The sequence below is a fragment of the Ambystoma mexicanum genome, chromosome 10 (assembly GCF_040938575.1).
Source record: "Ambystoma mexicanum isolate Mex_15411 chromosome 10, UKY_AmexF1_1, whole genome shotgun sequence".
In the NCBI taxonomy this organism is placed as follows: domain Eukaryota; kingdom Metazoa; phylum Chordata; class Amphibia; order Caudata; family Ambystomatidae; genus Ambystoma; species Ambystoma mexicanum.
This window is the reverse complement of record NC_090932.1, coordinates 22,253,606-22,279,085: the sequence shown is the minus strand read 5'-3', so window position 1 is coordinate 22,279,085 and position 25,480 is coordinate 22,253,606. Positions and strand designations below refer to the sequence as shown.

General features: G+C 47.8%; 1 protein-coding gene across 2 annotated transcripts in view; it reads left to right on the top strand.

Annotated features, from left to right (window-relative positions):
- Positions 1-237: 237 nt before the first annotated feature.
- Positions 238-25,480, top strand: part of LOC138491110 (uncharacterized) — a 578,562-nt gene continuing 553,319 nt past the window's right edge. For both annotated transcript variants that reach the window (XM_069617434.1, XM_069617433.1), the window contains exon 1: positions 238-337. In XM_069617434.1, coding sequence (XP_069473535.1) covers positions 267-337 — 71 coding nt within the window. In that variant the 5' untranslated portion in view covers positions 238-266. The remainder of the gene's footprint in view (positions 338-25,480) is intronic.

Below are 25,480 nucleotides of genomic sequence, written 5' to 3'. Positions count from 1 at the left end.
CTCGGACGCCCCTGGAGGCTGCGCAGCGCCTCCGCGATTGCAGGGTTTATGGCACAGCTGAGAGGGCACTTCGCAGCGCCTGCGGAGAATGGATTACACATTACACAGGTATGTCCGGGCAGAGCAGATTTTTATGGGCGCCTCCGCCCTGTTATCTTTAGGTTATAAGGTGTGAGGCGCAGATTGCCCTCACACGCCTGCGACGGTCCAGGGACGCCATGCCCTGTGCATGACTCGCCGTGCCTAGCGTCCCCCCGGCCCCCAGCATGGGCACCCCCTGGCAGCAGGCGCCGCTTCTTCTAGCGCTCTGCCAGTGCCTACTTCTCTTCTCGGACGGGTGAGCGCGCCTTTATCAATTATCTATTGTCTGACCTCAAATGTTTAATACGATGAAGTGTGGGGACGCAAACCTTAGTACAATGACACACATAGTTTAAATCTTTCTGCAGAATAAATGTGAAGTCCACTCTCTGAGTGTGTGTGTGCGAAAGCAGAGTCCTTCTATTATGTTATGTGCCATTTCCATAGCGCCTACGCGCCACTGCTATTGCCTCAAGGTGCTTTAGTTTCTCTAGGGGTTGGGCAGACTGCAGTCTGAACATACACGATGGTTTGACATGATACAGCATACGCACTATGGCCTTTATACATGCAACTGCTATTATACCTGTAACTGTATGCTTGCTAACCTGAACTTTTAGCGCCCAGATACCTCCGGGTCTGGGCGCTACCAACAAATACAATAAATGCATTGTCTTAAAGGAGGAGAGCATTGCATGACGCGATGCATTTTAGATTGCAGACCCTGCTGTAGCATTGTATGTTGAAGGTGTCTGTGTTGGGTGCAGTGCGCTGCGTAACTTGCTATGTCACTAATGCCAGTGAACATGTAGTTACTGGTACGAGCACCAGATTGGTTGTGGGACTTTAAAATGTGGACGCCACGCTTACAGGTGAAACGATCAGCATGTATGTATGCAATTGTGCGTTTCTAGAGCAACTGACTGCAGTTTTGAGATCTGCTATATTTTGCATGCACATTACAAGCATATGTGTTGAACATTACATGTTGAACGGAACATTACATTTCATGAACATTTGGTAGAACTAACTTTAGACTTGGTGTGAAACTGCGCCGCGGTGCACGCAGGTCAGTAGACTGATGTATGGTCTTTGCTGGGTGAGAAGAACATACCATAAATCAAACACACATGACAAATGACCCAATGCATGTGTATACAAACACGTGCTATCGTCATAAGGACTGGGTGGTTACGTCATTATTTGAAATGATATATTAAATACATTGCCTACTTCATTCTCACGGTGTGTGTATCTGTGCTGTTGATAGTTTGTACTGGTCATTGGTGACCCCTTGAAGGGATGGATCATGTGTGATGCCCTCATCATATGAGAGAAGTTACCCCTTATTGAGTAGGTCGCCCCGTGTAGTAATTCTGCGGCCTCAATAACCTCTGGATATGATTGAGACTTAGTTGCACGCCCCCTTTTCAGTCGCCTCGAGGCACCTTGATCAGAGGGATGCTGGCATGGAGTGGGCTTCACATGATCAATGTGGCTCCATGATTTGACACGTGAGTTAAGGGGGTTCCAGATGCAGTGGCGCAAAGTGGTATAACATGCAAAGCCGGAGACCAAACAGGGCACGTCTGTAGTGAACACCAGTCTGCTGCTGAACCTTGGAACAGGTAGCAAGGTGACCCACTTGATCCCAAGCTCCAGGAAGGACCCTTCTGTGAGCTGGCTATTATAAATGGCACAGAACTGTGCATGTGGTGTGGCCGGGGTCATCTGTAGCCGGAACTCAGAGAGCGAGTAACAACTACAGGGGTCACATCCAGGGCTCAAGTCCAGGGTACACGCGGGGGGACGGAGTCCACCCACTTTATTCAGAGGGTGGACTCAGTCCCCCCCCCCCCAGCAAAAATGAGAACAATTGAATGTCCTCTTTGAATTTATGATTTAAAGCCGTCCTCGGCAGTCAGCAGATTTGTAGGCTGGACACTTCACCACTGCACTATATAACCTGATGAAAAATAACAAACAACTAAAGGTGAAATGTCCCACTTCGGTACTACAAGATTCAAGGAAAACATTGGTATCGGTTCTTGGAGTTTAAAACATGCACACCTTTTAAAGTTTTCAAAAACACTATTAGAAGAAAACATCCTCTCTTGGTTTTGTGTGTGTGTTGATGTTCTGAAAGGCAAATGCCATTCGTCCTGTGCAATTTGGTTGGTTATGCGAAGCCAATTTAATGAAATGTGCACGTTTCACCTTGATAACTATAACTAAGTTTTGCAACCCTCTTGCTGCCTTTGCGCCTGGCTACCCCTGGGTTTGGTGCACATTATAAATAAATAAAATACAAATACAGATAAGCTAATTTCTGGCGACGTCACATCCCATTGCGTTTGTTGATGAGTCCCCCACTTAAATTTTTAGGACTTCACCCGCAGCCCAGCTCCAGGACCTCTGGAGAGTTACTTGAGGTTTTCAGGGGGTGCTTGGGCCAGAGAGCCACCCAACTCAATGCACAATTTGAGATCAGAAAATCGAAAACCAATATTGTATGCAGCAAAAAATGGGGGTTAGGAAGGAGGACGCAAAATGCAATCGCCCAGATAATCAGGAGCAGAGGGGAGAATCAGAATCTAAGCAAAGGCCAAGAGGTTGGACTTTGTCATTTGTCATAGGTTGGTTATTTGGATTGCCAATCTTGGATTGCTGTCTTAAAAAACTGGTCGTTTGGGAAGAAGACAACGCATGACTCTGTGGGCGAAACCAAGAAACTATTTGAAGAGGGCGCATCCGGTTTTGACACTGCCGCGTAGCATAAGCAGAGGATTGTGGATGCAAATGGTACTGGAGATCCCTCCAGGATGTACTAAGCATGCAGCACTATAACGCTGCTGGAAGGCCAATAGGAAGCGGCAGCTGGATGGAGTGCAAGTCCTTTTGCAGAGTCATGGGTTCCAGCTAATCAGTAAAGATATACTTGCAACTCCGTTACCAATCACCGCCCTGGCACACGTTGGAGTGGGGTGGCAAAGTTGCATTCTACCAAGTGGCCTAACAGCAGCGGCGCACAACGTCATCGCTGTTGGACCAATGGGAATGCCTCTCTTGAAAAGGGTGACTCCTGTACAGGGGACTGGGGCAAAAGCCAGGATGATCCGATGCCTGGAGACAGGGAAAGCAGCGACTTCAATATTCAGGTCTTAACGTGGAGCTCTTTCCAGGACGATCTTGAGCTGCCCTTCATGGGCCCACCACAGGGTGTTTGGTACAAGACGCAAAGATCGATACCACTTCCATCTTAATAAGGACAAGTTTGTTAAAGAACCAAACATTTGATTACCTTCATACTGTGGTCGCTACTCAGTGGATCTCATAACCAAGTGACCCCCAAAGGGATCCTCACCTTCAGATGCTGAAGGCCTCGTGGCTTACTCTCCCCAGACCTCTTAGGCAGCTCTTACAGGATATTTCACGGTAGTCACTGTAACTTTTATAAGGTTCTGCTATAATTGCGCTCGTCCTTTTAAATGCTTTATCAGTGCTGTCTCAAGAGGGAGTGCCTTTTAAGGGCGTGCAATTGCAGGGGGCACATGGTGTCCCTTGCCACAGCTAAGGGCAGAACCTATCTCTTCATATTAGAGTATTTGCTAAGTGCATTCTCCCCAACAATCAATCTTCTATTTCACATTCTTTTAGATTGACGATTTTACCCAATTTCTCTTAAAAACAGTTGTACCAATCCATGCCAAATTAAACAACTTAAGGTATGCAAATGTTTAATATTTTATAAACGTGTGTAGCAGTTAGTCAGTAATAATACCCGTTTAAAGGGTGGGCTTTGCATCTGAGTGGTGAAATCATTATCTTTATATCAACATCACCAACAACAGCCCCCCTAAAACACCCCACAAATAAGAGGTGCAGAAAGTGTACAGTGCACTGGGGCCAGTAACTGAATAAACAACACCTGGAACGTGTCATGTGCAATACATAGAATCCACCCCATGATTCAGTGCAAGGAAACATACCCGCTAAGAGGTATTGCAAGACATCCCGCTGCTTCATTTGCGATCTCCTTTTGCACACTACAGCACAGTGGTGACATCACACGGCACTCATTAAAACATCCTCACGTTTTTCAGTTGGATGTTTAGGAATTCTACTATCCTTTACTCATGAACAATTCACTATCATTGTGGTTGGGGGATTTGAAATGGGAATGTATTTGTGCATTTTAGTGAAAACTATAAACTGAGAAAAAATAGCATTGCAGCAAGGAAAACAAACCCAGAAAATAAGGAAATGGTCAAACATTTAAAGAAATTAACAATTCATCACAATATCAGGCTTTCAGCAAGCAGACGTCGTCCTGTCTGTCGAACACCGTGAAGATCTGCAAAGCTTCTATTAGAAATAGCACAAAAAATTTCACTAATCAAAATATGAAAAACCTTCTAGTACACCCAACCACCACTCACCAATTCCAGTTTCTCCAGCCATTCCACACCCTCATATAAGCAACCATTTAAACTACTCAGGGGAATAACGGTTTATTGAGAAGCCACCCTCAACACAGGGAGTTTCTTCCCTCCCCACTCAAGTGGTTAAGCAACAAACTGTTTAACAGATTCTTTTTTTTAGCCCCATCTGAGACACATATCATGCTCCTTGGATCCCTCTACCCTGAGCTGACTATGAGCCAAGAACCAGGCCAGTGTACAGCAAATATATTGGTATTTATTTAAATTAAAAGCAATAGAAATCAGCACAAAAATGTTTAACACCACTTTATCTGTTGCACAACACAATCAACTTCCCTCAGCATAAATAAATCACAAAAGTGAAATGAAAAAGAACACAATCACAATTCTTCACTTTCTGCAAACTTCAATTCACTAAATAATTACACTGATCAATCACGAAGGCAATTATCATGTGATGTTGTGCGATTTTCATTTTCCTGCAGGCTTAAAAGGCTAGCAGTAGGATTTCAAGATTGGTACAAGTGCATATGTCAATTATAATTCCGCCCACATTTCTGGTTTAAAATAAACACAGGGTGATTTATCGCTTTATTTTTCAGACCCTCCCCCCTTGCTTTGATCAATGTTGGGAAGTCAGACCCGAAGAATTGGAATGATTTGGGGAATTTTGGATTTAAGGCCTCCCTTACTGAAAGGCCTGGGTTGTGGAAGTTGGATAAAAAGGTTGGACTGATTTAAGAACAAAGACACCCCCTTCCTTAAAGAAGTTGGGGTCAGCAGGACAGCAAGGATTACCCAATTAATGTATAGGCTATAGGTTTCACCACATACAGTGAGCTTTGATAAATTTCAAATTTTAACAAAATTCACCCTGTAATGTTCTGCCAAAAAGGGGAATTAATTAAATTAATATTTTTAGTTAAATTGGCTAAGGATCTACACAGTTTTGTCCTCCCTGCCCACTATAAAGGGAAGGGATTCAAGGCAAGTAGACTCTCCCACCTTTTGGGTTCCCAAGGCTTAGTTCTACTTACATAGCAAGCCTCTGTTTAAGGTTCAGAAAAGCCAGCAACATCTCGGGATGTCTGGAAAGATAGTGCAGAGGTCTGCTCACTTCACTCTCAAAGATGTTCTCCCGCTCTCCACCACAGGAACCCGTCAGCCTTAAGGCCTTCTTAGAGATAGACAGCTCCACCCAGAGGCACTCTCACAATCTTCTCTGGTGTCTCCTTAGAGCTGTCGGATGGTATGTTTCAGCAGCCTTCCTGATGGGCTGTCTCTGGTGTGTCTGTCCCTGTCCTTTTATTCTGTGTATCCCCTGTCCTAGTGCAGTCCCCCTTATATAGCAGAAATGACACCACCAATTTTACAATCTTGGGGAAGTACCCTGCAAGCCAGGACCTATGATGGGAAGATGAGAAGTGTAGGGTGGAGAGGAGAGCCCATAGCCAAGTCGAGGAAGGTGCCAATGTAGAAAGGCAAGAGGTGGGACGATAGAGCCTGCATGACCTCCTCAAGAGCCCGATCGAGCGGGCAATGGTGAGGGGGAAGTCAGGTTCCTTGGTGTGAAGTCAATTTCAGTGTTAAGATATGTTGGCAGGTCTTCATACTGTAGTACTCCTTAGGGCAGTACTCACAAGTTGTAAGTGCTCGGGGTAAGGGCTGTGTGTATATCATGGAACATACTGCACAGAAAGCACCAGAAGCAACAGTGCAAGCTACATAAGTAAAACTCGAACTTCCTATGCCCCAACAGTAGTCTCACTGTTTGAACCTCCTATACACCAACAGTAGTAACTTTGGGGGAACTTCCTATTCCCCAACAGCAGTACCACTGGGTGACCTTCCATGCCCCTCAGTACTATCACTGGGTGAACATCCTATGCTCCAACAGTGGTATGACTGGGTGAGCTTCCTATGCACCAACACTAGTATCACTGAGTGAACTTCCTATGCGCCAACAGTAGTACCACTGGGTGAGCTTCCTGTTCACCAACAGTTGTACCACTCCTATGCGCCAACAGTAGTACCACTGGGTGAGCTTCCTATGCACCAACTGTAGTGCCACTGAGGGAACTTCCTATGCGCCAACCGTAGTGCCACTGGGTGAGCGTCCTATTTGCCAACTGAAGTGCCACTGAGGGAACTTCCTATGTGCCAACAGTAGTGCCACTGGGTGAGCTTCCTATGCACCAACTGTAGTGCCACTGAGGGAACTTCCTATGCGCCAACAGTAGTACCACTGGGTGGGTGTCCTATGTGCCAACAGTAGTATGACTGTGTGAACTGTCTATGCACCAAAGGTAGTATGACTGGCTGAATTTCCTATGCGCCAAGAGTTGTACGACTGGGTGAACTTCCTATGCGCCAACAGTAGTACCACTGAGTGAACTTCCTATGCGAGGACAGAGGGGGCCTGCTAATCTCATGCGGCCACCGTGGATTAGATATCAGTGTGCACTGGAAGGCCCCACCGTGGATTAGATATCAGTGTGCATTGGAATGCCCCACCGTGGATTAGATATCAGTGTGCACTGGAAGGCCCCACCGTGGATTAGATATCAGTGTGCATTGGAATGCCCCACCGTGGATTAGATATCAGTGGTGCATTGGAATGCCCCACCGTGGATTAGATATCAGTGTGCATTGGAAGGCCCCACCGTGGATTAGATATCAGTGGTGCATTGGAATGCCCCACCGTGGATTAGATATCAGTGTGCATTGGAAGGCCCCACCGTGGATTAGATATCAGTGTGCATTGGAAGGCCCCACCGTGGATTAGAGATCATTGAGATCAGTGTGCACTGGAATGCCCCACCGTGGATTAGGTGGATTAGATATCAGTGTGCACTGGAAGGCTGTGCATTGGAAGGCCCCACCATGGATTAGATATCAGTGTGCATTGGAAGGCCCCACCGTGGATTAGATATCAGTGTGCATTGGAATGCCCCACCATGGATTAGATATCAGTGTGCATTGGAATGCCCCACCGTGGATTAGATATCAGTGTGCACTGGAAGGCTGTGCATTGGAAGGCCCCACCATGGATTAGATATCAGTGTGCACTGGAAGGCCCCACCGTGGATTAGATATCAGTGTGCATTGGAAGGCCCCACCGTGGATTAGATATCAGTGTTCATTGGAATGCCCCACCGTGGATTAGATATCAGTGTGCATTGGAAGGCCCCACCGTGGATTAGATATCAGTGTGCACTGGAAGGCCCCACCGTGGATTAGATATCAGTGTGCACTGGAAGGCCCCACCGTGGATTAGATATCAGTGTGCATTGGAAGGCCCCACCGTGGATTAGATATCAGTGTGCATTGGAAGGCCCCACCATGGAAGGCCCCACCATGGATTAGATATCAGACTTGTAATGTGCTTAATACTGTTTTTTCCTAAGAGAGATTTCTAGGTGCGAGGCCAGTCAGTTGCATGGCCTGATGGCACCGCCAGATGTCTGGCACCCGCTCATCTGTGCATACAGAAATGTAGCTCAGCGGAGCAATGCACCTGCTGCCAACATCCATGTACAACCAGCAAGTCACCAGTTCAAATGCTGGTGCGTCAGCTCTACCTTTCATCCTTCTGCTGGGCTATGGGCAGCGCTGTTAAGCCACAGAACGCCAGCAAGCACAATAGTGAAAGCCAGTTTGGTTCATGTGGTTTAATATTCACTGCAGTGTTCATTAGTCTGGACATGCGGTCATTAAATGGGATGGCTGCCTCCCACGCGCATGGTGCAACTTTACTCCATCGAAGGCCTGTTTGATAAAATGCCTTGATTACGGGTGCACTGCATCGCCCTTCCTCATAGCTCACGAATTACTCCCAACATGATAACATGTTGCGTAAATCGCTGACTCGGTTAAAATTATTCGGCACCACAGCCCCCACACATGACACAACAAGGACCCAGGGCCAGCCCCTGGGTCGAATATAAGGAGCTGCTTTTGCAGCAGAAAACCAGAATCAGTTTGTGGTCCCTACACGGGGACCCAAACAAAAGAGTACGTTGCATACCCAGAGGCTCTTCTTTTTCCCAGAACTCTCCCACCCTAGAAAAAGGGCGAGAAGAAAGAGGAAGAAGACAGGTCACTGTGCGATGACCACACACTGTCGTGGGACAAGAAAGGCGGCACAGGCCAGAGGGGGTGCCCTCGGGACCCGATGCCCATAAGTACAGCATATTATGGTTACTGTAATTATGATTATGTTTTGTTAGACCATAATTGATATGGTCATAACAAGAACATAACCATAATCACTTATCATATTATACTGTACATTTGGGAACCGGGTCCTGCGGTTACCCCCTCTGGCCCGTGCCGCCTTCCTTGTCCCGCGACTTATGGTGGTCACTGTACGGTGTCCTGTCTTCTCTTCCTGTCTATGTGTGTTTATTCAGAAACGACAGGATCGAGGAAAGAACATGTGCATTGGTATATGTGTGGGTGCCAAAGGCAGGCAGGCGGGGGCCTCAGCACAGCGTGGCCTTATTTCCTAAAATATTATAAAAAAACGCCAGACGTTTTGTTGCTGATAATAAGAACACTTAAAGTGATAGAATATACATTTAAATGGTCATTTAGGGGAGCTGTGACTGCTTTTTCAAATACTGTAGGCCTCTCTAAGATTGTACAGACTGGCAGGGGCAGCTTTATGGCAAAGGAACCGCAGGCCAGCTTGGCAGAGGATCCTGGGTAGATCAGAGACTATCTCGAAACCAACAACCCGCTAGGTCTACACCAATCTGGAATCAGCTCTCCTAGATCTAAAAATCCACATGGACGAAATCATAGAAAAGGGTAATCTGGCCCTCCTCCTATTAGATCTCTCAGCAGCATTTGATCGAGTGGACCACAAAATCCTACACCAACGCTTCTCAACAGCAGCACACTTTTCTACCAAAGCCATAGCCTAGATTGAGTCCTTCCTCTCCACCCGTACAATGAGAGTATTCTCAACCTCCGCAGCTGCCCACCCAGCCCCAGTCACTTGCGGAGTTCCCCAAGGCTCCTCCGTCTCCCTGACACTTTGTAATATATTTACTCAACCACTCTTCGACCTCCTTGACGCCTCCGGTATCACCTACACCAATTATGCAGACGACACCCAGATCCTCCTTCCCATCTCAGGCAATTATATCACCGACTACATGGCTCAGAACAAAATTTAGGCCGACCATCCAGGCCTGGGTGGCTCAACACACTGCCACAAAATGGAAGTAGTTGATTCCTTGATTTAAATGGGGTTCTGGTTTGACTCAAAACCCTCAAAGCAATTGCTGGTGGAAACCCTTGTAAACAAGACCTTGGCCCTCGCTCTCAATTGAAAATTAACAATGGGATGTACAGAACTTTTTCTGTACTCCCATCACTCAAGTTCTATCTTGGAAAAATAGTCCTGAAAATTCTGTATGGATTTGAAATACAGGACATAGTATTGATGGGCGTTCTTAATAATTTGGAGTCTTATTAATATATGATTTAGGAGTCTAGTCACTTAGATCGATGGGAATTTAGAGTTTCCTCAATTTCCACCAACAGATCCTTACTGCAGATGTCTGCACTCTTTATGGCGATGTAAGGGCTCCTCTTTCTTGCCAATCCACACTTGGCCCATTTAAGTTCCAGAAAGAATGCAAGCACTTTCTTCTGTTGATAGGTTCTTCACGTGAAGAACTAATAAATAGACCTCAACACACCAAACATCAGTTGAAAGTTCGGGATTGAGCTCAATCGATCGACCTACTACAATCCCTGCCATCCCTTGCTCATTTGGGTGCAGATCACAAGAAACCCGGTGTTGTGGCACCATGTATAATATTCTATCCAGCTAGGTCAGCAAGGAATTAATTCTGTAGATTTTGGTGGAATCTTTTCTAGAGCAGGGAGGCTCGGTTGAGATACAAAATGATTTAAATGGGAGACGCCAAATGCAGCTTTTGTGAGGGCTGTCCAATAGGAACATCAAGACATTTATTAATGGAATGTCCCTCACTGAATGCTGTCCGATTTAAGTACCTTAACGGATGTGCCAACGAAACTACCTGAGATGAAGCCGAGGTTTGGAACAGATATTTGAGTGGGCATGTAACTTCCGATATGATAGCAGTGGTTTTTCAACAAGTTTGGAATATCAGTTCTCATAATCAAATTTTCTTTTAAGAATCATTGTATGTTCTCTTTTTTAGACGTGTACATTTTATCAACTATGTCAAATTTTACTGTATATGTATTTTTGATTGGCTTTGTTCTGTATGGTTTTACTTCTATGAAAGTTTCTTTGTCTTTGTTAAAAGCTGCAAGTTAAAGCTAAATAACAAACAAATAACTAAAAAAGGCACATTTGCAGCTGCCGCACACAAGGCCCTGACCTCAATGATAGTGAGTGCAGAATGCTTAGAACCTCAATTACTAATCTGGAACCACATCCAACAGGTTTACTTATATTGTATGGACTGTTAAGTACACTGATACCTGTGTGTGGAATTCCGCTTATTTAAAGTAACATTGTGATTCTCTCTCCTCTTATATGGTCTGTTCCTCCTCTGATAGTTGTCTTTGACTGCTACACGACAGCTGCCAATAGGTGAGCCAGAGAAAGCCAGAGGATAGCCTCCTTGCCTAGGCCGAGGACGGTGACCCCCCACACCCTGAACACTGCACAGAGAGATTTTGCCTAACAGAGGGCATTCTTTTCCACTCTTGTATTTAGGTGGATTTGACTGAAGGTGCAGTCGGAAAAAATGCTGCCTGTCAGTATTAAGGGACCCTTCTTTGCAGGCACAATGAAAGGTCAAGCTTCCCACTATGAAACGTTTCCCTGTATGCCTCAAAACCTGTATTCAGGGGGTCCATTTCCTGCGTGAGGATCGTTTGCCACGAGGTGGCACTTAGTCATCAGGTACGATGGTGTGCTACTCGTGACGGCTTTGCAGATGATACATGCAGTCTAGAACAGTTTCCTGGCCTGGAGTAGTATTACTTTCTTGCCCATGTGTTTCTGGAAGGACAGTGTGCTGTCCATGGAGATGCTCATATCACTGTGCCATTTTTGGACAAGTTATTGCTTAGTTGGGTATCGATGAGGATAAATTTAGTCTTGAGGTAGGCAGCCAGCATCCGGAACTAGGTATTCATAGAGAAGACTGATGTTCTGCAATCTTTTTACTCTCTTTTATTACTGATTATCGCCACCTATTGGCTAAATTGGAATCTTTGAGTAGGGTGCCCAGAGTCTCCATGCAAAGGGTAAAGAGGATTGGTGAGAGGATGGGGCCTTGGGGGATGGAAATAGCTCAGAAAACAGCATGAGTATCTGGATGGCCTGGTGTCTAGAGAGATAGGAAGTAAACCAATTCAGGACTGTGCCAGTGATGAGGAGGCCTGAACCACCCATGCCATGATTTTGAGGGCATCATCCACCATGTTGATGGCAGCTGCCTCAATGCTGCACTTGAGCTGGAACCTGCCTAATAGTAACGTACAATGTGTAGTTGTTCAATTTTGGCGAGTAGTTGTATAGCAATTACTTTTCACAAGTTTTTTCGGATAAATGGGAGGTTCATAATGGGCTAGTAGTTGTCCAGGTTGTTTGAGTCCAGGCTATGAGACCAGACTTCAGGGTGTCTGGGAATGAGCCTTCAGTGAGGGAGGCATTAATGATGCTGATGAGTGCTCTGTCGCATTCTTTCTGAGTTTCTTGCACCTCAGAGTTTGATGAGTGCTCTGTCGCATTCTTTCTGAGTTGCTTGCACCTCAGAGTTTGATGAGTGCTCTGTCGCATTCTTTCTGAGTTGCTTGCACCTCAGAGTTTGATGAGGTTTCGGTGCAGTGCATTGTTACTTCAAAGAGGGCTTTGCTCCTGTTAGAGGCGATGTAGAAATCTCGTCGGTAAGTATAGCTCGATGCTCAGTTGTATTGTTCATGTGTATTTATTCATAACAATACACTTGCACGTAGTAACGCAGTTCTCGTATAGGTGAACACTGGGCATCCCACCCGGCAGTCATTAGCTCTCAACCGTCTCTCCCAGAATCTTCACCCCGCTCACATCACACAGTCCCCAGCTCACGCGCTGAACACACACACACACGCTAAAGCTTCATCACTACACTTGTCCTCCCGTACATTTGAAAGAAAAGAGACGACCTCACTATACTGCTCCTCCGATAGGCTCAAAACACCACGCCACGCCAATTTCCCAATGGTTCCAAATGACTAAACACCAACCCGGCACTACGTGTGGCCAGCACGCAGAACCCACAGCTTAGATTCAACACACACACCCCAACCAAAAGTCACAACCAATGCAAAGAAAGGAGGTTACTTGCCCTACACAAACTGCCCCAGCAACAATGCGACCAAGCACAACAAACGCCCGATAGATGCCCCACAGCCGCCCAGAACAACCAATTATACCACCAAAACAGGTGACTCAAACCTATGACAACCACAACATATATCCAACAAAATCCTACTACAACAAAAATCCGAACAACCTACAGGACCCGACCCACGAGAACAAAAACAACAAACAAGAACTCCACCAGTTCTGAGCTGCCCCTCGGAACATGGGCCTGCCACACCCAAACAATCCACACAACTAAACATCTAACATTCGACCGCCATCAAGCACAAACACCATTCGCCCCGAGCTGCACCTCGGGGCCTTGGATCTGCCACACCCAAGCACCACCCAGCTCCAAGAGCAACCGACCCGCAATTGACTTGGGCCCTGAATACAACCACCAGCCCTCGCCCCCCCATGGAGCCAGGAGAGCACACTTCACGCAACCAGCTGTCCCTCAGTCACTTCAACCTAAACTCCAGTGTAGCCCCAGGCCACTGCCAAACACAGGACAAAAGTCCCTATGTCTACATATCTTAAACACCCGCTAAGTGTGGCCCCAGACCACTGCCAAACTACACCTCAAACTCCACTCCCAGTGTGTCCCCAGGCCACTGCCACTGGCGAAACCCAGAACGCCATAAACCTGTCAACGCCCACAATGGCACAGATAAAACACATCCGTGGGCCCACCCGGCCCACCCGGCTGCCCTCAAGCTACTAGCAAATAACGATTCACCTCCTAGGAATTGCAACAACAATTAACAAATCACACCTCCGCATGGGCCCACCCGGCCACCCACACCTACAGCAACCACACATAAGGACACAATCAACACCACGTCCCTTAACCAAATAGTGCAGCAGCGCAAAGAAGCACCACCCGGTCACTACCTCCAATCATTAACAAAACATGTAAATGGACCGAAGTCAGTCCATAATTGACCCTGCTCACTTATATTGGACACACCTGATACCACACCAAAATACACAATATTCATGTATGCACACCGCTCACTCTGCTAGCACATAAACATGTTATGCAAAACACGCATACACGGAATGAATATCACAGAATCAAGTATCAACCGAATTCATGGACACATAAAATGCATATACCTTAAAAGAGCAACGGCAAGGAACAATAAAGCTCATATGAATACTTCTCCCCCACCCACCTGCAAGGGAAAGCGCGAAACCATTGTACAATAAAAACCAATAGCCTGCAAGACCGTCAAGAAAACCCATGACCCCAAGTCCGTACGATGATCCTACTCCAGCTGTAAAGGAAAGAAAACGCATTACACGGAATGCACGCAGTTCAATAAGTCTAGGAGAACATCTGGCTCTCCCCTCCCCCCCAAGGGAAAGCAGACATTAGAAAGCAATGTCGTAAGCATTTCGCACATACAATGACACATGACAGGGCAATCACTCACACCAAACGGCCCATACAAGAACAAGTACAACAGAGGCCACAGACACCACTCTCGACTCACTCATACCGGTCTCGCATAACAATACAATAAAATTCTGTTAATCCTCAATTAATGTGAGATCATTAATTCCCACATAGAAGTCATGTAAATCTGGATCAAATTCCTTCAGAATGGAAAGGAAGGAAACACGTCTGTCACAGTAGCCACTATCGTAACCTCCTTCCGTTCCGCACGACAAACACCTATGATCTACTTGCCACCGCTGTCCACATCAGGACGCCTTTTCCTCGAAGTATGACCAAAGCCAGCCACCTCACCAGGCTGCTGAGCATTACGCCCACCCCGATGCACTGGACATAGGCCGCCTATCCAATAAGAACACTGAAGCTGGCACCCGAACACTCTTTACCTCCACTCTGATACAGTGGCTGCTCCATATTGCTGTCCATACGCCGCCCATCCGACAACAACACTGGAGCTAAAAGTTCCTTGCTGCACACCCGAACACTCAAAGCACTGTTACTATGCTCTCGAAACCAGGACACGCACTCCTCGAATTCCGTTGTCCCCTTCGCCATGAAGACAGTTCCTGAACGTTGCAAGGAACCCGGAGCCCAGAGCACAAAACTCAATTCCCGAGACAACCAGGAAATGTGCGCGCCACCCACTGGACACAAATGGCACACCGGAAGACCACACCAACACGGACCCCGGCTGCAGCAATACTACTGGACCCCAGCTACACCTCAGTAAGGTCAGTCTCTTCAGTGGACCCCAGCTTCAGCTAGACCCAGTGGTCCCCGGCTTCAGCTAGACCCAGTGGACCCCAGCTTCAGCTAGACCCAGTGGTCCCCGGCTTCAGCAATACTGCTGGACCCCAGCTAAACCTCAGTAAGGTCAGTCTCTTCAGTGGACCCCAGCTTCAGCTAGACCCAGTGGTCCCCGGCTTCAGCTAGACCCAGTGGACCCCAGCTTCAGCTAGACCCAGTGGTCCCCGGCTTCAGCTAGACCCAGTGGACCCCAGCTTCAGCTAGACCCAGTGGTCCCCGGCTTCAGCAATACTGCTGGACCCCAGCTAAACCTCAGTAAGGTCAGTCTCTTCAGTGGACCCCAGCTTCAGCTAGACCCAGTGGTCCCCGGCTTCAGCTAGACCCAGTGGACCCCAGCTTCAGCTAGACCCAGTGGTCCCCGGCTTCAGCTAGACCCAGTGGACCCCAGCTTCAGCTAGACCCAGTGGTCCCCGGCTTCAGCAATACTGCTGGACCCCAGCTAAACCTCAGTAAGGTCAGTCTCTTCAGTGGACCCCAGCTTCAGATAGACCCAGTGGTCCCCGGCTTCAGCTAGACCCAGTGGACCCCAGCTTCAGCTAGACCCAGTGGTCCCCGGCTTCAGCTAGACCCAGTGGACCCCAGCTTCAGCTAGACCCAGTGGTCCCCGGCTTCAGCAATACTGCTGGACCCCAGCTAAACCTCAGTAAGGTCAGTCTCTTCAGTGGACCCCAGCTTCAGCTAGACCCAGTGGTCCCCGGCTTCAGCTAGACCCAGTGGACCCCAGCTTCAGCTAGACCCAGTGGTCCCCGGCTTCAGCAATACTGCTGGACCCCAGCTAAACCTCAGTAAGGTCAGTCTATTCAGTGGACCCCAGCTTCAGCTAGACCCAGTGGTCCCCGGCTTCAGCTAGACCCAGTGGACCCCAGCTTCAGCTAGACCCAGTGGTCCCCAGCTTCAGCAATACTGCTGGACCCCAGCTAAACCTCAGTAAGGTCAGTCTCTTCAGTGGACCCCAGCTTCAGCTAGACCCAGTGGACCCCGGCTTCAGCAATACTGCTGGACCCCGCCTACACTGTACGCTCAATGTGGACCCCAGAAGCAACAGACTGCTTGCCCCCGGCTACACAACGCTCTTCCTCCCGGCTACACTGTACGCTCAATGTGGACCCCGGAAGCAACAAACTGCTTGCCCCCGGCTACACAACGCTCTTCCTCCTCCTGTATACAAAGCGGACCAGCAAGCCCCCAGGACCACAGCACCGGATCCTGAAACTGGCCCCCCGCCGGGTGGAATGAATAGGTTGTTGAGGGCAGTGTCCTCACCTAAGCGCTCGTCCCCTCCTCGATGAACCAGCCTCGTCGCCAGTGTAGAAATCTCGTCGGCAAGTATAGCTCGATGCTCAGTTGTGTTGTTCACGTGTATTTATTCATAACAATACACTTGCACGTAGTAACGCAGTTCTCGTATAGGTGAACACTGGGCATCACACCCGGCAGTCATTATCTCTCAACCGTCTCTCCCAGAATCTTCACCCCGCTCACGTCACACAGTCCCCAGCTCAGGCGCTGAACACACACACACACGCTAAAGCTTCATCAGGAATAATTCTAGTAGGATCGAGGCATTCCCTGTAGTGCGGAAAAAAAGTTTGCTTCTAGCTCATTCACCAGGAAGGTTGTGAATGAGTGGCGCTGATTGTGATGTATTTAGCCCCTTTGTGGGCGGTGGTTGAGTGTCTGATTGACAGTGCGATGGTGGTGCGGTTACACCAGTCAAGTGGCATAGGGTCCATGCAGATGATGGGAGGGATGAAGTAAAGACTAGTTCTATGGTGTTTCCTTTATTGTGTGTGCGAGAGAGCAGAATTTGGTTAAGGTCCATGGATCCGGTCATTCCGAATAGAGAGCTTTGTGTATCTTTGTTTGCGTGATACTCAGGGACGTTAAAATCTCAGAGAAAGACATTATTAAAGTGTGTTCATTTGGCAGAGTGGAGTAAGTGGAGATGAAAAAGTCCCTCCTGTGAGGTGGTCTATAGATCAGGTGGAAATTGCTCGATTATTTTCTTTGTGTCATAAAGGGAACCATAGGTGAGTAATTTGAATGAGCATGTTCTGGGAGAGAGGAGGATTCCCACGACGCCTCCTGTCCTTCCCGGTTAGTCGGCATGTTGGATGCAGCAGCCGAGAGGGAGGAAGACGTTGAAAACATCGGGGAAGGATGGGTTAGACCACCTTTTTGGTGGTGCAAAAGGCATCAAGGTTGTTTCATGAAATGAGATCAGTGAACTCAGTGGCGTGAGCGACTGTTGAGCGAGCATTGATCAGTGAGAGTGCACCTCATTTCTACATTCAAAAGATGGAGTATCACTGGACTGCCACTGTGCTTACTTCAGTGCATACTTCATGCAGAAAAAACGCGGTTTAAATTTGGTGACCCGGAAATCCTAAAAAAAAAAAAAAAGGGATCAGCCTTCAGGTATGCTAAGAGCGAATATGTTCACCCTGAGCTCCCAGGAAATCAGTGCAGGCCCCGCCCACTCCCGAGGTTAAGTGGTTAATGAAACCGGTTCCACACAGCAGCAGGGTCACAGAGGAGTGGCCTGAGATGGATGTGGCAGGGATGGGGATCAAAGCGGGTGCACAACAGATGAACTGCCAACAACAAAATGCAGCAGGTTAATCTGTGGGTGCCGAGGTTCACAGGCTCGAGTCCCAGAAGGGCAGTCTCTGCCCTTCATTATGCTGAAGTCATATGATCAATTGTCAAATGGTCATGGTGGATGAGTGTCCATTGCCTTCCCTTCAGCCAATCAGCTTCATGAAGCTCCAGTCAATAACTTTATGGTAATTGACTGCATTCTAGGATCCCGTCAGAGATGACAAGAGCTTTCTTTACTGTTGCTAAGTGCCCAGAGTCTCCTTGAGCCCAGAACCCAGATCTGTGATGCCTATTCATAGAGCGTGGATTTTTCCGGGGACTAACTACAGTATAATTCATGAGCTACTGATTAAAAATGCACATTATGTTTACTTTGCTGATCTGGTGATACTATGTAACAATGACAAGGAGCAGGAATCAGTCAATAGGTTGAATTGTCCAGGAACCTACCCCAGCGTGCGACAAGATTGCCATTGTACATCCGGTGAACACAAGGAACAGCTCTGTGCTGCCTCTCCGTACTGAGCAAGCGTTATTGACCTCAAATGCAGCTAATAACATGTCTTATTGCAGTGCTTCACAGCCACTAGTCAGCTGAAGGTCTGGCTGGGCAGTGGCATTTGGAGTGGTACAAGGACTGACGCCCCCAACCCTCCCTCCCGCTTCTTTACTGGCGCAGGTGGACTAAACACTGCAGAGGAATTAGGAGTGGTTATGATTAATTTCCATGCCTCACACATTGACTGATAAGGGAGTGGCACTCGCTGCCAGGGCCTTGTGCATCGTATTACCAGCGTTCTGCTGTGTCGTGTCACCTACCTGTGCGCCAAGTGCTATAATCTGCAGAGGCCAGAGCGGCTGACCTGTTACCTTGGTTGGTGTTATAAATGAGGACCCGAGTCATTATCTTCTGCTTGGCAATAAAAGGCTGGGGTTTTTATTGCAACAGTATAATAATACAACGCATGTTGGTACATTTATTTATCAAAAACACACAATGATAAACAACTGTTATCTTTTGGGCACCGGGCCAGTGGCATCTACCTTGCCCGTGCCACCAAGCATCTTCCCATGACGTTGTTGGCCCTGTTCATTTCCCTGTTATTCCTTTCTCCTCCTTTCCTTTCGGGCGGTGGGATTGGGACAGAAAGAAGTCCTCTGTGTACCCAGAATGAGGGATGGCGCTCCGTTCGGAGTACCAGAGAGAACTGCTTTCCCACCAATGGCCATTCACCCCTTGGTGTGGCCTTTGTCCTAAACCTTTCTGTCCGGCGCTGTCTCTGCTTCCTCCCTTTTGTAGCTGGGACCATGCTGTGTGGTAGATGTTGGGGAGGAAGGACCTGACTATGGTGAAAGGCGCTGGGCTGTCTTCCTTATTTCTGGAAGGGCTGTCTAAAGCAGCCTTGCTAGTTGGGTGTGTTATCTTGCCCTGGCCCCCCTGATTATTTCCCTGTGCCTGCAAGCTCCATCGGTGCCCTATTCCACAGCACTTGGCCATAATCTGCGGAGCCCAGGGCCGGCTGACCTGTTACCTGGTTTGGTTTTGTAAATGACGACCTGAGTCATTATCTTGTGGTTGGCAATAAAGGCTGTGGTTTTTCTTGCAATTGTATAATCATACAACACATTTTGGTAAATGTATTTATCCAAAACACACAATGATAAACAACTGTTATCTTTTGGGCATCGGGTCATTGGCATCTACCTGCCCCATGCGCCATGGGTGGGTGGGTCTCGGCCGTCCAGGTTCCCCACAAAAGTCAGGGAATTACTTGCATCCTCTTGTGGCTAGATTCTCAATCATCTCATCATGGAATTCTTCCAAGCCTTTGACTGACAAGTGGACCCAGTCTGCGTGGAACAGCCCCGTGGTCTGCTAGTGAAATTGCGGCGTGACATATGAAATGGATTCCACTGCCGATGCAGAATTATTCTATTCCCCCGTTACGTTCTTTCCTCACAATGTCGACTGCTTTGTATGAGTTTGCCACCTGCCATGTTTTTCTAGGTAGCATTGCTGAGTAGAATATTTCACTCTCCCTCCAATTGTGCGCTATTCCTGCTAATGATTCATATGTATCCGACAGCAATGGTTTCATGCCTTGCTTCACCAAGTCATTGCCCCCAGGTGTATAATTAAGAATTAAGGTGGGTCCCTGAATGCTACTAAATCTGCCAGTTTGTCATGTATCACTGCCCAACTCAAGCCCCTGTATCCCCACCATGATGTAATGGTGTTCCTAAAAGCAGTTTTTTCTTTTGTCTCTTCAGACCATCTCCCTGTCCTGAAAATAAAACAGTACTCTATAATCCATGCCGACTTGAGGGGGGCATCTCGTTCTGTTGAGGAACATCATCATACAGTAGTTCTGGCCTTACATATCTTTTGTAACAATCAGACTTCCAACCCCCTATTTACTTTGCTTTGTCCGCCCCAAGGCCAGGGACGTCATTTCACCAAAATGCCATGGGTAGCAGAAGTGACATCACAATGCTACTCCCCCAAGAGTGACATCACAGGAAGTGATGCCATTTGACCACACCCCCCACATAACATCACAGGAAGTGGCATCATAAAGCATTACCCCTCAGTACACTAAGACAAATATGGTTACGATATCACTGTATTGTGACATTTCATACAAGAAAGGATCATCATATGTAGCAGTGTCAAGGTCCATGTTTCCATGGGAAGTGTATGAACCCAAATCCCCTCTCTATGTGGATCCGCCCTGTTATTTCAACAGGACTACAGAGCGAAATCACATTCTGGGGGGACAGGGGTGGATAGGCGCGTATGGGGATAGGGGAAAGCCAGGATAAAAGGGGAGAGGGAGAATATTTCATCAGAGACTATGTATTCTTCTAGTCAATGGCGGCATCCACAGTCTTTAATGATTTTGGCACTTACCCCCATTTTCTTCTGATTCAACAAGTTTCCTTCAGTGTTGTGTTGTGCTGTTTGCAGTTATTTCATGGACTTCATTACTCCTGCACCAAACAGCCAGACCTCTCCCATTTTTATCTCCGTCAGAACATAGAGCTTAGTTTAAAATGGGTTTGATTAGTGCATTGGTAAATACTGCCACCTGGTCATCTTCCTGTGTCTCTTCAGAGTGCCTGCATAAGTCAAGAGGTTCCTGTATCTCTTCAAAGTGCCTGCATAAGTCAAGAGGAAAAAACATTTCAAGTTATTGTTTCTATATATTACTACCATCACACTCAATTTTAAAACAAGTATAATTTGTTTGTTTGAGGTACACATCCTACCATACAAGGTCTGCAGACGCTTGGTGCATTACAAAACCTGATTACCAACATTGAAACCCGGTATTCCACTTATGCAGTGCTTCTGAATTGCCATTCTAGTGCTGCATCCTTAGCAAAAATCTGAAAAAGAGAGTACTTGGAGTACTCAAAACAAACAAGCACTATAAAGGTTGGGAGGATAGGTCAGAGCCATTGCGCATGCCTTGAGATCATGACGCTGGAGCACGAGTCTGACATGAAGTGCTATATACGCACCACTAATAATCATGATAAAGCCAACTGCTTTGGCTTTTGTGTAGGCATGAAGCCATTTTCTAGGCACTGCCTTAATGGAACGAAGTGGCAAGAGATGACAATAGCTGGCAAAGGGTGTGAGTACCTGGACATATTAGTCAGTGCCTGCCAAATGCCTATTCAGGTGACAAGGCTGTTGGATTTGCCAAAGATTGGGTTTAACAGGAAATGAGTGCGAGGAACAGATGCATGGACACACAATGCTTATAAGTAAAGCAACACCACAACAAGGGAGAACAGGGGGGTGGAGTTGCACAATCCATCCGGGGGATAAAGGGGAGCACAAAGACAGTCACAGGGGTTCTGTGGTGGGTGGGGGGCAAAAACACAGTCACGGAGGGCATGGGGTGGGTGGGGCACAAACACAGTCACAAGGACATGGGGGTGGTTGGAGGCACAAACAAGGTAACGGAGGGCATGGGGGTGGATGGAGCACAAACACAGTCACAGGGGCATGGGGGTGGGTGGGGGCACAAACAAGGTCACAGAGGGCAAAGGGTGGGTGAGGGGCAACAAACACAGTCATGGGGGAATGGGGTTGGGGGCACAAACATGGTAACGGAGGGCATGGGGTGGGTGGGGGCACAAACAAGGTAATGGAGGGCATGGCAGTGGGTGGGGGCACAAACAAGGTCACAGGGGGCATGGGGTCGATGGGGGCAACAAACACAGTTACGGGGGCATGGGGGTTGGCGGGGGCACAAACAAGTTAACAAAGGGCAAGGGTGTGGGGGAACAAACACAGTCACGGAGGCATGGGGTGGGCGGGGGCACAAACAAGGTAATGGAGGGCATGGCAGTGGGTGGGGGCACAAACAAGGTAATGGAGGGCATGGCAGTGGGTGGGGGCACAAACAAGGTAACAAAGGGCATGGGGGTGGGTGGGGGTCAACAAACGCAGTCACGGGGGCATGGGGTCGGTGGGGGGCACAAACACGGTCTCGCAGGCCATGAGGGTGGGTGGCGGGTTCACAAACAGTCAAGCCGACGCGCACCTTTCTTCTTATGCAGTAGAGTTAGTCACAAGTCAGCTGCAGGCAGACAGGATGACCTGTGGACGGGCTGCCCTGACAGTCAATCCGGGGGATGCTTACGCCGGGGCCCGCTGCTTTCAGTGCTCACAGTGGAGGAGTAGTGCTGAGGGGGAGTAGCATCACGCAGGGACCAGAAAACATGAGCAATGGAGGGGTTTCTCACCGGACCACCGGGTCAACCCTGTTACAGCGTCTGGGCGAACTCTTTAACCACCCCATGCAGCAGGTAAGGGGATCCGAGGTACAGGTGCAATCTGGCGGGGCGGCCTGTCGCAGTCAGGAGCTGCGGAGAGAAATGGGTCGATTTATACAGTACTAACTTGCAACGGCAGTACTTTTCACTGCACATTTTATTGTTGCCGTGTTAGACTGTAAAATGCACCCTTTTCTTTTTTGGTTTAATTCTACCGTTCTTGTGTAAAGGAGGACATGTAATAACGAATTTGAATTACCATTGAGTTCATCAGTATTACAGCCATACCTGCCTAACCTCCGGAATTTTTTCGGAGACTCCGGAATTTTAAGCATTTCTCCGGGTCTCCGGAAAAATTCCTTGAATCTCAGGAATTTTGAGATTCTTTCCGGGTCCCGTCATATTCTCCACCTGATTGGCTGCAGCCGGTAGCCAATCAGGTTGAGAATATGACGGGACGCGGAAACGGCGCGAAATGTTCGTGCCCACTGCCTGCAGCACTATAATAATAGTGCTTCCAATCTATGTCATTGGATTGTAAGCAGTATTATTACGGTGGCGGTGCCACGTTCATTTTACTTACCATAGCACTGAAAATCATTCATTCATTCAATGCTATATTCAGCAAAATGAAGGCGGCGCCGCAGCCGAAATAATGCTGCTTTCAATCCATGTCATTCGATAGAAAGCAGCATTATTTCTGCTACGGCGCCGCATTCATTTTGCTGAATATAGCATTGAATGAATGAATGAATGATTTTCAGTGCTGTGGTAAGCAAAATGAACGTGGCAAAGCCGCCGTAATATTGCTTTCCATCCAATGACATGGATTGAAAGCACTATTATTGTAGCCTTCATTTTGCTTACTATAGCATTGAAAATAATTCATTCAATGCTATAGTAAGCAAACTGAAGGCGCCGCTGCCGCAATAATAGCGCTTTCAATCCAATTACATGGATTGAAAGCAACATTATTTCGGCGGCTTTGGCTACTATAACATTGAATGAATTATTTTCAATGCTATAGTAAGCAAAATGAAGGCTACAACAATCGGGTTTACCTTTTTGAAAGGTGGGCGGGGCGTGTGGGCGGAGTCTTGTGTGGATGTGGGCGGGGCTTAAATCTCAGGAATTTTGATTTTCAAATGTAGGCAGGTATGATTACAGCATATATTAATATCAGAATTTGAATCAGTGACACAGCGACTACTGGGCAGATTGGATTTTTTGGGTTATGTTGACTTGGCCTGCCCTACAGAGCCATAACAGGACAGGACACGGATGATAAACAGTGCCCATTCACAACAGGAAGGCAGCACACACATGCCCCAGCACCGCAGCTGCCGCAGGCGAGTTCCATTCAAATCCGTTGGTGTGAAGCCTTGAAGGCGAAGCACGCACACACCCGACCTCAGCCTGGGCCTGCGGCGGTGCCGCAGCCACAGGTGAGGTTAACATAACTGACCACACACGCCGCAGCAACCCACGCAGCAGCGCACACACTCGCCCCCTGACCTCAGAAGACTCACACACACAGCCACCCCAACTACTCACTGTGTTTTTCAGGAAGAAGACGTTGGCCTTGGACAGGACACACGCACGTCTTGCAAGAGAAACACCACACGTGCAAAATGGAGGACCACAAGCATGCATCACGGCTTGATAATGGTTGTGGCCACGCCCCCTCCTCTGATTGGACGATGCTAGAGGTCGCAAGAGATTGACAGAGGTCGCTGGCCAATCACCAGCGGTCGCTCTTGTGACCTCTGGCGACCCCTAAATGACGTACCTGCCCAAAGCCCCCTTGCCATGCTGATGTGGCTGCTCCTATTCTGAACGAGTGTGTCCCAAATTCGCAGCTGTCCCAACCTGCTTTCTCAATGGTTGTCTTAAGGACAACCTGAAATTGAAATATACTCAGGGCCCTGCATATTTGTGTATCAAGAAATGCCCTCCTATACCTAGACGGTACCTGAGGTACTGATTGGTGATACATACTGGGCAGTGTTCTTTGTCATCAACGCAATACATTGAACTGGTCCTTTTCCTTCACATCTTGGACATTTGTATATCTATTGCCATGTAATCGCTTTCTACTTGGACCTGCAGCTTTAGTGCTTGATGCTATGAGCTCGCTGACTCTAAATGCCCCAAAATATGCCATGGCAAAAGCTGTTTGAAACAGCTGTACCATGTCCAACCAATGGTTTCCAGTAATGTTAACATTATTGCTATTTTCTCAAAATTCAGGGAGCGCCTTTGTGTCCTTTAATCCTTGTGCTGACACTCTTACTTTCCCCACCCTTTTAGTGCTGAAGTTATTAATGCGCTGCGGGTCGGGTCCGATCCCCCTTGTATTTTAGCAAATATGCCACTGCCGCTAAGTGCCTCTTTCCCAATCTTTTTTCATTTTGTGATTGTAAGCCCATTCTAAACATGTACTCATTTCTTTTGTTACTAGCTCTGCATGCTCCATCTGCGTGAGCTTCAGTACCGTTTCCAGACACCTGCTATATTGCTTCGCTGTGTTTGCTGCCAAGGCTTTCTTGGCGAGCACTAGTAATAACCCGGCAGCAGGCTCTGTGCAATTGCCCTGAAGCGTGTTCATGCTGGCACCCTTTTTCCAGGTGCCTGGTCTGGCTGTTATCTCACCTTGCTCCCGACCGCCCGGCGTTGACGCAGGTGATTTCCTCATTTCTCTGCCAGTATGTCCCAGCATCCTCTGGGTATCTCTGTCCTCTTGGTGTCTGCCTCTGGCTTCATTTTGTGAAATGTCTCCCACTGAAAGGGACACAAAGCATCAGCAATGTTATCGTCTGTGCCGGATATGTGCTTGGCCCTTAAGACTGAACGGCATGTAGTTGACCTCCTGTTTATAATTCCTACCACTGCCATGCAGTTGGCTCTGAGTTGGCCAAGCCGTCGCCCCATACATGC